At 46.1% G+C, this 14,998-nt stretch overlaps 1 protein-coding gene across 1 annotated transcript in view; it reads left to right on the plus strand.

Moving 5' to 3' along the window:
* The window catches only part of FKBP15 (FKBP prolyl isomerase family member 15), a 104,603-nt gene extending 95,806 nt beyond the window's left edge, over positions 1-8,797 (plus strand). Inside the window, exons 31-32 of the mRNA XM_082263169.1 lie at positions 1,984-2,071; positions 8,690-8,797. Of these exons, the coding sequence (XP_082119295.1) occupies positions 1,984-2,071; positions 8,690-8,770 (169 nt within the window). The 3' untranslated portion in view covers positions 8,771-8,797. The remainder of the gene's footprint in view (positions 1-1,983; positions 2,072-8,689) is intronic.
* The last annotated feature ends 6,201 nt before the right edge of the window (positions 8,798-14,998 follow it).

The raw sequence follows: 14,998 nt of genomic DNA on the forward strand, positions 1-14,998 counted from the left end.
CGGAAGCAGTGGACTGAGTCTGGAGTAGAAACATCTAGAGCCACCGTGTACAGGCGTGTGCAGGAAATGGGCTACAGGTGCCGCATTCCCCAGGTCAAGCCACTTTTGAACCAGAAACAGCGGCAGATGCACCTGACCTGGGCTACAGAGAAGCAGCACTGGACTGTTGCTCAGTGGTCCAAAGTACTTTTTTCAGATGAAAGCAAATTTTGCATGCCATTCGGAAATCAAGGTGCCAGAGTCTGGAGGAAGACTGGGGAGAGGGAAATGCCAAAATGCCTGAAGTCCAGTGTCAAGTACCCAAAGTCAGTGATGGTCTGGGGTGCCATGTCAGCTGCTGGTGTTGGTCCACTGTGTTTTATCCAGGGCAGGGTCAATGAAGCTAGCTATCAGGAGATTTTGGAGCACTTCATGCTTCCATCTGCTGAAAAGCTTTATGGAGATGAAGATTTCATTTTTCAGCACGACCTGGCACCTGCTCACAGTGCCAAAACCACTGGTAAATGGTTTACTGACCATGGTATTACTGTGCTCAATTGGCCTGCCAACTCTCCTGACCTGAACCCCATTGAGAATCTGTGGGATGTTGTGAAGAGAAAGTTGAGAGACGCAAGACCCAACACTCTGGATGAGCTCAAGACCGCTATCGAAGCATCCTGGGCCTCCATAACACCTCAGCAGTGCCACAGGCTGATTGCCTCCATGCCACGCCGCATTGAAGCAGTCATTTCTGCAAAAGGATTCCCGACCAAGTATTGAGTGCATAACTGAACATAATTATTTGAAGGTTGACTTTTTTTGTATTAAAAACACTTTTCTTTTATTGGTTGGATGAAATATGCTAATTTTTTGAGATAGGAATTTTGGTTTTTCATGAGCTGTATGCCAAAATCATCAATATTAAAACAATAAAAGGCTTGCACTACTTCAGTTGTGTGTAATGAATCTAAAATATATGAAAGTCTAATGTTTATCAGTACATTACAGAAAATAATGAACTTTATCACAATATGCTAATTTTTTGAGAGGGACCTGTATGTGTATATGTATGTGTATATATATATATATATATATATATATATATATATATATATATATATATATATATGTATGTATATATATATATGTATATATATATATATATATATATATATATATATATATATATATTATTTTTATTTTTTTTAAGCATTTTTTAACAATTTACCTTTTTTTTATTTTTTTTTTTTCATGTTTTATCATTACAAGGGGTGAAAAACAGGGGCTGTGACAGGTCCTCTTTATGGAGAGATTTTAGACACTAGATCTCTCCTACAGCCTCCAAAGCATCTGATCAAATTGAGATCGGTTTTGATCAAATGCTGTATGAGCTGATAACGGCTTGTCAACAAACAGCCCGAAGAGGGGACGTTCCTTCCTATGGAAGGAATGTGAAACTAAGTGATCTCATTTTTACTGGGCTCCATGATTGGTATACGCAAGATTGGTAGAGGTGGGGGGGAACCCCTTCCACCGCCTGTAGAAGTGATGCGAGTGGCTGTATAGCCATTCAAATCACTTCTAGATTACAGAGAGTTTCTGGCTGAAAATTTTGATACTGGGATGATGCCTGTAGCTGCAGGAATCACCCTGATATAACCAATCAAGGATGACATAGGATGTCCTATGGGCGGGAAGTGATTAAAAAGTAAAAATCCTGACAGGTCTGCTTTAGCAACCTAAGGTCTATTCAGGTTTTTCAGCAACCAATTGGCAGTTATTAATCTTAAAATGGATTTCATCATTCTATTGGTTTCTACAAATCTAGTAGCTTTTTTAATGAGCAGTTCAAAAGACTGCAAGGAACTAAAGTTTGTTGAAAATGAAGTAAGAAAATAAATAAATCTTAGCTGATTAAGAAATGCAAAGCTGATATTAGTAAAAGCCAATATGGAAGTTTATTTTTTTAGTAAGTTAGGCACCATATTTTCTGTTTCTTTTCAGTCTGGAAGAGTCTGATGATGAAGATTTGTTTAAAGCTTCCTCTCCTAAACAGAAGACAAAGCAAGAAGAGGAAGAGGAGGAGGAAGTGGTAAGCTTTAAATTCCCCTGCACTTCCCATCTTATCCTGCAGGGGGAAATAATGTAACCACCTCTGTAATTGGCTTCTATGAGGCCAGAATTTACATTCACGATAGTCTTTACATGTATTAGGAACACAGCGGAGGCATTGTCCTCATATCCTCATTGGTTTCTTGTGAAGTAATTTTATGTTGGTTGAATAGAGATCTGGTATTATTATTTTAACAATTGGGGGGGGGGGGGGTTGTTGGGCAGCTTTCCCCTTTCCAAGAGGATAATTTTATAGTGGGAAGCGAGGAGGGGGTTCCTTCATACCACAGCCTGCATTTCTTTACCCATTCATAAAATTCAGGATGCAATATGAATCGTGCAGTATCTTGGAAAGTTCAAGCAGTGGATGCTCCATGATTGGAAGAGAGCAGGTCATATGACTTTAAAGTGGTAGTAAACACTGTTACACCACTTTTATCTATAGGTAAGCCTATAATAAGGCCTACCTGTAGGTGCTGTGAATATATCCTAAACTTGCACTGTTTAGGAGATATTTAGAGTGCATGTAGTGGGTTACGTCTTTAGGGCATGCGCTCTGAAGGTCCAGCATACAGTACCTTCAAAGCCCATGCTCTAAACTGCGGCTCCCGCACGCGTGTGCAGGAGTGACGTCATAACACCCCGGCCGCTCATGTAGTCGGAGCTTGCGAACCCAAAAGACGGCAGGGAAAATGTCAGTGGTGACAGCGTGGTGCTGGAGGGCTTCATTTTAAGGTAAGTCTCTCATAATGTGCTAGTATGTGATGCATACTAGCACATTATGACTTGTCTTGCAGGGAAATTTTTTTTTCCCACCAACTGCGGTTTAATACCGCTTTAATGAAGAAAAAATATCCAAGAGGCACTGGGACTTTGATGTGTGTTCGTACAGTCGTGAGAGGATAAAAACATTCAGAGAGCTCACTGGCTCAGGCCAGGCTACTCACAATAGACAAGGCTATTCTTCAGTGGGTACCCCCAGCAGATTATTATTATTATTACTATTATTTATATTATAAAGGATTTATATAGTGCCAACAGTTTGCGCAGCACTTTACAATATAAAGGGAGACAATACAGTTAAAATACAATGCAAGCGGGTTAAGAGGGCCCTGCTCATAAAAGCTTACATACTAATAGGGTGGGACAAGTGGTATAAAAGGTAATAACCGTGGTTACCAGAAAACAACATGCACTAATGTAGGAAGCACTAGACTAAAGAATAAGAGTCCAAATTAATTTACTAGTACATACTAAAAAACAGCCAACACGTTTCAGGGGTTATAAAAAAATCCCCCTTTATCAAGGCTTCAGTAAAGCCCTGTACACACGATCAGAATATTGTACAAAAAATACCAATTTTGAAGCAATCATATGATAATTCGTCAAAAATTATCCGACAGGTCAAACACGAATATTTTTCTTGTACGAATTTTTGTGATTTCGTAACCTCTTCAATTTCAATATGGAGACTAGCATGCAATAAAAAAAACAGACGATCGTTCATCCTATAATCTCATCGTGTGTACTAGGCTTTGAAGCAGAACTCCAGCTTTGCCTCCCAAAAACAACAGATACATGTAGATGAATCACAACCCAACTGTCATTTTATTTGTATCTTACCTTATTTAGCTGTAAAAAGCAAGTTTGTGTGTCTGTGATGTCACTTCTCCTCCTGGCTGAATTTCAAAGTTCTCTGACTTCCTGTTTCCTACCTTTTACTAGTCCTAATACTACATGTCCCATCATGCTTTGAGCCTCTGTAGTTTCAGGGCGGGCTATGGGAGTCACTTGTAGCAGTTCTGGGAGTTGATATGGATGAGTCTGAATGCAGATTAGTCTTAAAAGCTGGTGTAAATGTGTCATTCCTGTCTACAGAGGAAGGGCTATGGGAGGATATTATGAAGGGGTTTTCTTCATATGTTAATGAATCGGATCACAAAGAGCAGGGCTCTAGGAGGGCGGGATCTGAGGATGGGGGACTCTACCTCTTCACACTGGTCGGCATATTTGAATAATTCTGGGATCTGTGAAGAAGGACTTGAAAGATTTGGACTCTTCCTGTATGTGTGACTGGACAGGATTGAATGCTAATTAGGATCTATTCCATCCCACCCACCCACCATCAGAGCTTTGAAGGAAGTTACATCATTTGCAGACTCTGGAAGACTACAGAGGGGTGTGTTCTAGGCTAGAGATTGAGCAGGAAGTGGCTGTAAGGCCCTCAAGCCTCGTACACACGCAACGAATTTCTGACGACCGGTCGTCCGTCTTTTGTCCAGAGTGGTGTCTGTTGGTTGGAATGTGCTCTAGACTGCACACGAATTTTCCCGCACGACAGAATTCTACTTCAGAAGTGATGTCATGTGTTGGATTGCTTTGTATGTGTTCTTTCATCTCTGAGCATGCCTAGTCTTGCTCATAAGATTTTTCCCCATCGAAATCTGTACTAATGAGACGAAAATCGGACGTGTTTTGATGGTCGACAAAAATTTTATAGCCTGCACACCAGGATTTTTTCGGCCAAAAAGTCGGAGTCGGTTGTCGGAAGCACCATACTAACAAGCCGAAAATCGGCAGATCGGTCGTCGGACAAAAATTCCCGGCCGAATTTCTACTCGTGTGCACGGGGCTTTAGTCTACATCCAGATTATACAAAGTATCACATGGTACAAAGCCTCAACTAAACCCAGAATATTCGAGGATCTGCAGAAATCAGGGCAACATGGTACAGAGGTATGATCCATGCTGGGACTGATCATGCCATTCAGTTCTAGTGAAAAAGTTTGAGTTCAGTTTTAAAGTGGTTGTAAACCTCAGGCATGAAATTTGAACAGAGCATATCCCTCTATAGCAGGGGTGTCCAACCGTTTGACCTTCCTGGGCCACATTGGAAGAAGAGGAACTGACTTGGGACGCACATAAAATACACTAACAATAATAAGAGCTGATGAGCAGAAGAAGTAGGGCAGATCACAAATGAACAATCACGGATACAGAAAATATACCTGAGTAATAAAACCTATTTTTCTTTTTTTTTTTTTATTAAAGTAAAAGAGGTCAACATAAAACTGGTGCAATATTTGACACTGTTTTTGATACACGAACACATCAATATCTGGTTGGATGGAGTAGCAATTCTCAATGAATTCTTAAGGTGTTCATCAGATTTTTTTTTTTTTCTCCAATTTTGCCCTTTGTGTGCTTCATCCTGGAAAATTGTTGCTCACAAATATAGGTGCTGCCAAAAACTTATGACCTAAATAAGGGGTGATTGTGAAGAGTGGGAGATTTTTCTTTAGGAAGATAAAATGTCTAAGCCCCCGTTCACATTAGGTCGCTCCGACTTCAGGGCGACCTGTGAAGTCGCGTGCACCGCAACTTCGGCGCGACTTGCTCGGACTTCATAAAATGAATGTCTATGCAAGTCGCCTCGAAGTAGTACAGGACAACTTGTGTCGCTCCTATTAGAACCGGTCCTGTACTACTCAATGGACCCGACGGTGCGCGACTTGCCAGGCTGACCAAGTTGCCTGGCAAGTCGTAATAGTGTGAACTGGCTCTAAAAGTCCAGTAAAGGTACACTGTATAAAATATTTTTGGGCTGTATGTATTCACTAAGTGTAAACATTTTTACAAAAAAACAAAAAAAAAAAAACATTTTTTTTTAAGTTGGCTTATAATTTTGTGTTTGGCCACATTTATAGCCATCTTGGGTCGCAGGTTGTACACACCTGATCTATAGTGTGTACTTGTCTCATTGCAGAGCACTAAGTGTAATTCTCTCTGCTGCCTTGTTCCTCTGTTATCTGCATGAGTCACTTCTGGCAAGTTTTCCTTACACCAAGAGAGGAGGGAGCTCCAGCACACAGCATGTGATTCACAGCCTCAGCTCTGTTCCTGTTTGCTGTGTGAAGGAGGGGGTGTCTATTCCCTTCAATCGGTTCTCCTCACTGAGCTCTGCAGAGTGTAACTTCAGCTCCCCATTCCCTGCTTTCTGAAAGTTTACAGAAGTGTATAAATTCTGGACTTTGAACAGATGTAGAGAAGAGAAGACTGCAGCTAAACCTACACGTTATGTAAGATTTGTTTCATCTCCGTGCATCACCTGAGGCCAGTCACTTCACTGGGTATATCTAGAAGCCTGGCACACACTATTCGTTTTTTTGTTTCATTGAACCCAGTGGGCTGAAAAAAAAAAAAAAAAAAAAAACGAAGGAGCTCGCTGTACTAACTATGAGATGCTAGTACAGCGATCTCCCCACTGAGCTATTGTGTTCTGACAGAGAGACTGCCCTCCCCCCAGAACACAGTCTTACTGCTTCCAGCTGGCTTCTGTCTGACAGGCTGATGTACACAATGGCCAAATGTCGGCTGATTTCTGTTGAACCGGCCGATTTTCGGCCTGTGTGTACCAGGCTTTAGGGTTTACAACCACTTTAAGATGATAACCTTGAATGAACTCCATATAAAGCTTTCCTGTTGGAATCGGTGTAGGAAAGCTAATTGCTGGATCAGGAAAATTACTAGATACCAGTATCAGGTTGAACAAGTTATTTTGTATGCTATGTTATGTTTGTGTCTGCTAATAGTGCTTTTAAGGTTTTTTAGTGAGGTTTTGATACAGGTTTGCACAAATATGGTGGATCTAAAAATTCTGTAACACCTTTTTACTCTAACAGTCCTAGTCTGCCCAAGCTAATTAGAGAGCATGTTTTGTACACATATACACTTTATAGAAGCAAGATTTTAAATAATAATTGCATTCACTGATCACATTTCCATACAATACATTACCAAAAGTATTGGGACGCCTGCCTTTACACAAACTTTAATAGCATTCCAGTCTTAGTCCATAAGGTTCAATACTGAGTTGGCCCACCCTTTGCAGCTCTAACCGCTTCAACTCTTCTGGGAAGGCTGTACACAAGGTTTAGGAGTGTGTCTATGGGAATGTTTGACCATTCTTCCAGAAGTGCATTTGTGAGGTCAAGCTTAGATGTGGACGAGAAAGCCTGGCTTGCAGCCTCTGCTCTAATTCATCCCAAAGGGATTCTATCGGGTTGAGTTCAGGACTCTGCAGGCCAGTCAAGTTCCTCCTCCCCAAACTCTCTCATCCATGTCTTTGTGGACCTTGGTTTGTGCACTGGTCCAAATCATTTGGTGGAGGGGGGATTGTGGTGTGGGGTTGCTTTTCTGGGATTGGGTTTGGCCCTTTAGTTCCAGTGAAGGGAACTCTTAAGGCATCAGCATACCAAGACATTTTGTACAATTTCATGCTCCCAACTTTGTGGGAACAGTTTGGGGATGGCCCTTTTCCTGTTCCAACATGACTGCGCACCAGTGCAAAAAGCAAGGTCCATAAAGACATGGATAAGCGAGTTTGGGGTGGAGGAACTTGACTGGCCTGCACAGAGTCCTGCCTTCAACCCCATAGAACACCTTTGAGAGGAATTGGAGCAGAGACTGCGAGCCGGGCCTTCTCGTCCACATGAAAGCTTGACCTCAGAAATGCACTTCTGGAAGAATGGTCAAACATTCCCATACACACTCCTAAACCTTGTGGACAACCTTCTCAAGAGTTGAAGCTGTTGAGTTGCCCACCCTTAAACCCTACGGACTAAGACTGGGATGCCATTAAAATTCATGTGCGTGTAAAGACAGGTGTCCCAATACTTTTGGTAATATAGTGTATGTAAGGTATCTTTTTATACTACTCTCACCATTCATCCAGCTTCAAGAAATTGGCAAAAAGTCAACCACAACTTTACAGCCAGCTTATGCAAGGCTAGTCCCCGGAAATCAACATATGCATTATACACAAATAAAAATAGGGAGATAAAGTTGGGTTGATTTACTAAAACTGGAGAGTGGAAAATTTGGTGCAGCTCTGCATAGAAACCAATCAGCTTCCAGCTTATATTATCAAAGCTTAATTGAACAAGCTGATTGTTAGAAGCTGATTGGCTACCGTGCACAGCTGCACCAGAGTTTTACTAAAACTGGAGAGTACAATCAACCGCTGCATGTCTGTCTGCTGTTTCTTGCTAAGCAGTTTGTCTTAAAGGAGAAGTATGGTCAAAGCTTTTTTGGCCCTACTTCTTCCATGGATCACAGGAGTGCAATTTGTTCTGCACTACTGTGACCCATTTCCAGGCGACAGCGGGCTAAAGTCAACTGTCGGCTGAGGTCACACAGCTGGTCCAGGTGCTGGATCGAACTCGACTTTACAGTGGACATCCACCTAGAATCCTGGACCGGCAGCTGGCTCAGCCTCTCAGCAATTCACTTGGAGACTGAGCCGCCCCCTACACAGCCCAATGCTCCAGTGATTGCTGGAGGGGGAAGAGTCTAAAGCTGCTGACTGACAGTCACAGCTCTCTGCTCAGAGTGAAGGGGGAGAGCGGAGCAATCAGCAGTGTTTGATCTCTCAGTTCTCAGTGTAGAGGCAGCAGGGGACCGATGCAGCATCGGATCAATGCTGCATCCACCTAGGTGAGAATGCATGTTTTTTGTTTTTTTGAACCCAAACTTCTCTTTTAGTTTTGTATTTTTTAGATCCTTTGTTTATCATTTTGCATGTTCTTTGTTTTTCCAGAGCATGAAAGGTCGTCCGCCTCCAGCTCCTCTCTTTGGCGACGATGATGACGAAGAAGATGATTTGGATTGGTTAGGATAAGAATGACATAGGTGTCCATCTCGGAGACGACCTTTATAGACTGAGCCTCAATACCTAAGCACACAAGTTTGCAGCAAACGGTAGTATGGACAGAGTGGGTCCCAATGTGACCTCTGCACTCTGGAACCTACAAAGCCATCTCTATGTTGCTTGACAGTGCTAGAGCCAAGAATACAAAGCCGATTTCTGTCTTATGTGCTTTTTGTAGTGGACAGCTCGGCCATCTTGGATACTGGATCAAACTACTGGATATTTGCAAAGGTCAATGTGAAGACCCACAATGCTTTGCAGGAAAACAAGCCAGACCAGTATTGCAATGCCAAGCTACAAGAACGCTCCGCATATTGTGGGAAGGACAATGTGGCCAATAACGCTCTGCTAAAATTCTCTGAAAAAGATGGCTCGCAGCAGATGTAACTGAAAATGCACTGCAGTAATTAGGTGGGGCCTTATAATGCACTGCCGAAGGTTCTTCTAAAGTGCTACGTGTGGCTTAAAGCAGGCCCTGACCATAACTCAGTAAGGAAAATTGGTTCCTCTTTCTGTGTCCCGTTTGGTGCCATCTGATCACAGCATCATTCAATATTGGCAATTACTGTTTCTGATCATATCTGTATTACAATTATCTACTAATTACTCTTTTTAATAGCCAGAAGCATATTCTGCTGAAATAAAAAACTTAACATGACTGTGTTATTTCCATTATGGCTAAATGTCACTAGACAGTGTATGTAACGTCCGGTTTTGTATATGTCTTTTTTTTAAATTAATTTTATTTTCTCTTTCATTGACGGACATAGCTCTCCATATTTAGAACCACAGGGTTATATTGCCCCCTACAGGAGACACCCTAGGACACTAGGCAAAAAAAAACTTGGCTATGCCTGTAAGCATTCCTAGGTGGTATACATCTCACCCCCCCCCCCTCTGTTGTAGGCCTTCAGTTTTATTTTTCTGCCTAGTCAGCAGTAAGGGCCTAATTCCCTGCCGGGATCTCCGGTCCTGGCATTTTTCTATTGCATGGCATTTTTTTTCCTGTGATATCTATCTACAATCAACTGTCAGACTGGGCAACGGGCTGGATATCTAGATCCAGTGGTCCCTCCAGTCTGGCCAGTGAGCGCGCGCAGACCAAAGCTCCGTGCTGGGTTGGCCGCGATATAGCCCCACTGGATAGGGCTGGCCTGCGAGTTAAATGCCTTGCGAGGTCGCATACGACCGGGTCTTGGTCCAGGTCACAGCGTTCCTCCTGACCGAGAGCCCCCTATTTCGCTGGTGAGGAGGTTCTATCTGGAGTGGTTCCTGGTATGGTGAGTAGCTGTTCCCACTCTCCTCCTGGCAGGGGCGGACTGAGAACCCTCAGGGCCCCCGGGCAAAATAAATCATGGGCCCCTTCCAGGCCCCACCCAAGTTCCGCCTCCAGCCACACCCTTGCCACGCCTCCATCCACACCCCGCCTCCAGCCACACCCACAATAAAACAACACAACATAGCTCTCTGATATCTAGCCCAAGTTGGCTCCTCTTACCTTAATTACAGTTGCTGGCTGGCAGGCTGTGGTCTTGCTGGCAGGCTGTGGTCTTGATGGCTACCGCTGGCAGGCTGTGGTCTTGCTGGATACCGCTGGCAGGCTGTGGTCTTGCCGGATACTGCTGGCAGGTTGTGGGCCTGTGGCTGGCACTGGCAGGCTGTGGCTTGCTGGCTGGGCGCTGGCAGGCTGTGGGCCTTTGGCTTGCTGGCTGTGGGCCTTTGGCTGGCACTGACAGGTTGACTGGCTGTGGCTTGCTGGCTGGCAGGCTGTGGCTTGCTGGCTGTGGGTCTGTGGCTGGCACTGGCAGGCTGTGGCTGGCTGGGAGGCTGTGGCTTGCTGGCTGTGGGCCTGTGGCTGGCACTGGCAGGCTTTCTGGCTGGCTGTGGGCCTATGGCTTGCTTGCTGTGGGCCTGTGGCTGGCAGGCTGTGGCTTGCTGGCTGGGCGCTGGCAGGCTGTGGCTTGCTGGCTGGCAGGCTGTGGGCCTGTGGCTTGCTGACTGTGGGCCTGTAGCTGGCAGGCTGTGGCTTGCTGGCTGTGGGCCTGTGGCTGGCAGACTGTGGCTTGCTGGCTGTGGGCCTGTGGCTGGCACTGGCAGGCTTGCTGGCTAGTAGGCTGTGGCTTGCTGGCTGCGGGCCTGTGGCTGGCTTTCTCAGCCTGCAGGTGTTGGACCAAGGGGACGGTGTTTCATCAGATAGGTCTCCGGTGGGGCACCCCCGAGGTGAATCTGTTGGCGTCTCGGCTCAACAGAAAGGTACAGAGGTTTGTGGCAAGGTCACGGTCCATCTGGCAGACGCCACAAACGGCCCGCTGGTGGCCCCATGTTATTGCCTGATCTGCACCTTCCCTCCTCTCAAGCTTTTGACGCAGCTTTTGCGCAGGATCAAGGCCGAGAGAAATTCCAGTCATTCTAGTGGCTCTGTACTGGCCTCGCCAGTCTTGGTACGCCGACCTGGTGCGATTTCTCGCTGACGTCCCTTGGAGACTGCCTCTTAGGGAGGATCTGCTGTCCCAAGGGCTGATTTTCAATCCTACTTTAGTCACTGGCTTTGACGTTGCTGAAGGATAGAGGTTTGCCTGGGTTGGTGATTCCGACACTGCTGAAGCCTAGGAAGTCTACCCCCTGGGAAGATTGACCATTGTACGTAGAAAACATACATTTTGTGCTGTATGTCGATAGTTGTTCACCTTCGTTCGTTCGTTCGTTCGTTCGTTCTTTTTTGATGGCTCGGATTTTTTCTTCAACAAAGTGTTGAGCAGAAATTGGCCTTGAGTACCATCAAGGGCCAGGTGTTGGCCTTGGCAGTCTTTTTTCAGCTACTCCTGGCCACGCACTCCTTGGTGCGTACTTTTATTCAAGGAGTTCAACATCTGACTGCACTGGTGCGGTCTCCTCTACCATCGTGGGATTTGAACTTGGTGCTTTCAGTTCTCCAAAAGCCTCGCTTTGAAAATATTCGGGAAATTCCCCTGCTTACACTGTCCCAAAAGGTGGGTTTTTTGGTGGCTATCACCTTTTCTCACAGGATGTCGGAGCTGACGGTGTGATCTTGTCGTACCCCCTATCTGGTGGTCCACAAAGATAAGGTGGTTCTTCGCCCACATCCGTCATTCCTTCCTAAGGTGGTCTCCGACTTCCATTTGAATTAAGAAATTGTGTTGTCGTCCCTATGTCCCAGGCCCAAACATCCTAAGTAATTTGCACTGCATGCCCTTGATGTTGTTCGGTCAATTTGGGTGTATCTGGCAGCCACAAAGTCTTTTCCGAGGTCAGACTCGCTGTTTGTGATCGTGCACGGCCACATAAAAGGCTGTCTGCTTCTTCTGCAACCATTTCCAGATGGATCAGATGGACGGTGACTCAGGCCTATTCTATCAGGGATCAGGTTCCTCCTTTCCCTGTAACAGCGCACTCTACTCAGGCGCTTAGTGCTTCTTGGGCATTTAGGCGTCAGTGGCGCAGGTTTGCAAGGCGTCCACTTGATCGCATGTGCACACATTCACTAAATTCTACAAAGTGAATGTGTTGGCATCTGCGGATGCTTCCTTTGTCCGCAAAGTTTTGCTGGCTGCAGTTTAAAGGGTCTGTTCCCTCTTTGGGGGTGTATTGTTAAGGTATGGCTCCAGTTGTTTTTTTTGTTGAGCTCCTGTTTGGCCATTGTGTTTAGCCTTGGGTTTTTTTGTTGTCCCACTCCTCATGTTTGGCTTGGGACCGTCTCTGTGATTCTAAATATGAAGAGCTGTGTCTGTCAATGCACGAAAGAGAAAATATAATTCTTGTACTTACTGTAAAATCCATTTACAGCACCCACCCCTCTATGGAGTTTTGATACTTCTGACACTGCTTGTTACTGAACTGAAGGCCTATAGCAGAGGGGGGAATGTATACCACCCTGGGCTGCCCATAGGCTTAGCCAAGTCTTTTTTTCTGCTTAGTGTCCTACTGCTGTAGGGGGCAATATAACTCTATGGTTCTAAATATCGAGAGCTGTGTCTATTGTTTGACGGACACAGCTCTATATCTTCTTTGACCCTTGGTTAAGCTGCCTCCTACAGGAGTTGGACACTAGGCAGAAAAGATGTGGCTATGCCTATAGGGCAGTCCTAGGGGGTATACTCTCACTTCCTGCTATAAGATTTGGTCTGGTACTCTGGTCCTAGCATTGTTTCCTATTTAAACGTAATGTTTTTCTGTTATTATTTTCTGAACTACAATCAAGTCTGTTCCAGTGAGAACTACAATCAACTGCCGGACTGTGTGGCACAATGGATATCCTAGATCCTTATTGTCCTCCCAGTTCGGCCAGCGAGCGTGACCCAATCGCAGCTCTGCGCTAGGTCGGCTGCGACCTAGCCCTACTGGACAGGGGCATGCCGGTGAGTTAAACATCTCGCGAGGATGCATAGCCCTGGTCACAACCTGAGTCACAGCGTACCTTTGGCCCACAGCACCCCCATTCCAAGATAGTGTGGTGGTCTGTCTGAAGTGGTGCCCGCCCGGTTCCAAGGTGTGGTGAGTAGTGCCCCCCCCCTCCCTCTGGTGAATTCTATGGGTGGACGCGGACCCCTCCCCGGGTTGGTAGGCAACTCATGTGTCCTTCCTTCCCAAGTGGTGCTCCCCCCTCACTAATAGGGTCCCCCTGCTGCACATACTCATCTAGCTCCCCCCTCTCAGCCCCCTCCCCGGGGTGGCCATGCTCTCTACATATGTTGGGGTGGTATGCAGTGATGGGGAGGGGGCGTGCTGCCGGCTGCTTAGTTTAGAGAATTCTGGGCAAAATGGTTCTGGTGGGGGTCCCTGCCAGGTTCCCCTTGCTGGCTGCATGTACCTGGGGGTCCCGTGAGTCACATTTTGCCGTGGATGGCTTCTATTGGTATCGGTGGCCATGTTTTGGTAGTTTTTCCCATTGATTTCAATGTGGTGGCCATTTTCTTGTAGCTTGTGGAGCGGTGATTCAGCAGTGGGCCTCTAGTGGCAGTGCATGCATTTCCTCTTCCTCTCTGATTGCCGCATGGCATGCAGCTTGGCGTTCTGTGTCCCTCCTGAGTCGGTGGTGGTGAGTCTGCTATAGCAGCATTGTTTGATGTGCTGGGACCTGTGGTACCACTGGTACAGCGGTTGGGGGATTTTCACAGTGATTTTTTTCCAGATTTTGCTGGCGGTCTCCGGGTTAACCATGGAATACCTGGAGCACATGTCACCACCTGACTCACTCTCAGAAGCTGCGGGACTCTCTGGGTCTCAGTCTTCCCTGGCTGCAATGACAGTGGTCCTGCAGTCACTGGTGTCCAAAGTTGATATGGTCCTTCAAAATAGGCCTAGCAAAAAGCGTTCCCCGCCCTAACCTGCATCCTCTGCCTGCTCAGATTCTAAGGTTCATTTGGCCACTGCGGACGCGAGTCACCCCACTGGGTCTGCGTCCACGCACCCGGAGTGCTCTGACAGTGAGGATGAATCCTCTTCCACTACAGCCGCGCATGAAAAGGCACTTGTGGAGGCACTGATTGTATCAGTGCGGGAAACTTTAAAATTAGAGGACTCAACTAATGCTGCCTCGGTTGAGCCAGTACAGTTTTGTACCCGCAGACCATCCAAGGCGACTAAGGTATTCCCCTTTCCTGCCTGTTTTAACAATATTGTCGCAAGTCCGTGGGGTTCCCCAAACGCATGGTCGAGATACCTAAGCGTTTCCCTAGAAGGTATCCTTTAGAGGAGTCTCTTTTAAAGCGGAGTTCCACCCTGGCTTTGTTTTTTGTTTTTTTAATACCCCCGGGACAGTCAGGGCTAGTGCATTCCACAATGGCTAGCCTCTGATCTGTCCCGGGTTGCACTTACCTGCAAGACGAAATACTTACCTTGCAAACGTCTTGTCCAGCGCTGCCATCTCAGATGTGGGCAGCTTGAAGCCAGCGCGTCCTCTTCGGCGTCTTCTTCCGCCTTCTGTGGTCCCACGATGCTCTGCGCCGGCCCCGACGTCACTTCCGGGTCGCGCGCGTCACCCCTCCACAGCTTCTGGGCATGCCCAGAAGCTGTTTAGAAGGGGATGACGCGCGCGACCCGGAACTGACGTCGGGGCCGGTGCAGGCGCAATGATTCCTGGGAGCTATGACGTCCAGCTCCCAGGAATCATTGCAGAGCCAGGAAGTGACGACGGGCCGCGGCCGAGGAAGGAGGAAGAAGGAAGTAAGGTAAGTATAT

This window comes from Pelophylax lessonae, assembly GCF_965119305.1.
Source record: "Pelophylax lessonae genome assembly, chromosome: 7".
Lineage (NCBI taxonomy): Eukaryota > Metazoa > Chordata > Amphibia > Anura > Ranidae > Pelophylax > Pelophylax lessonae.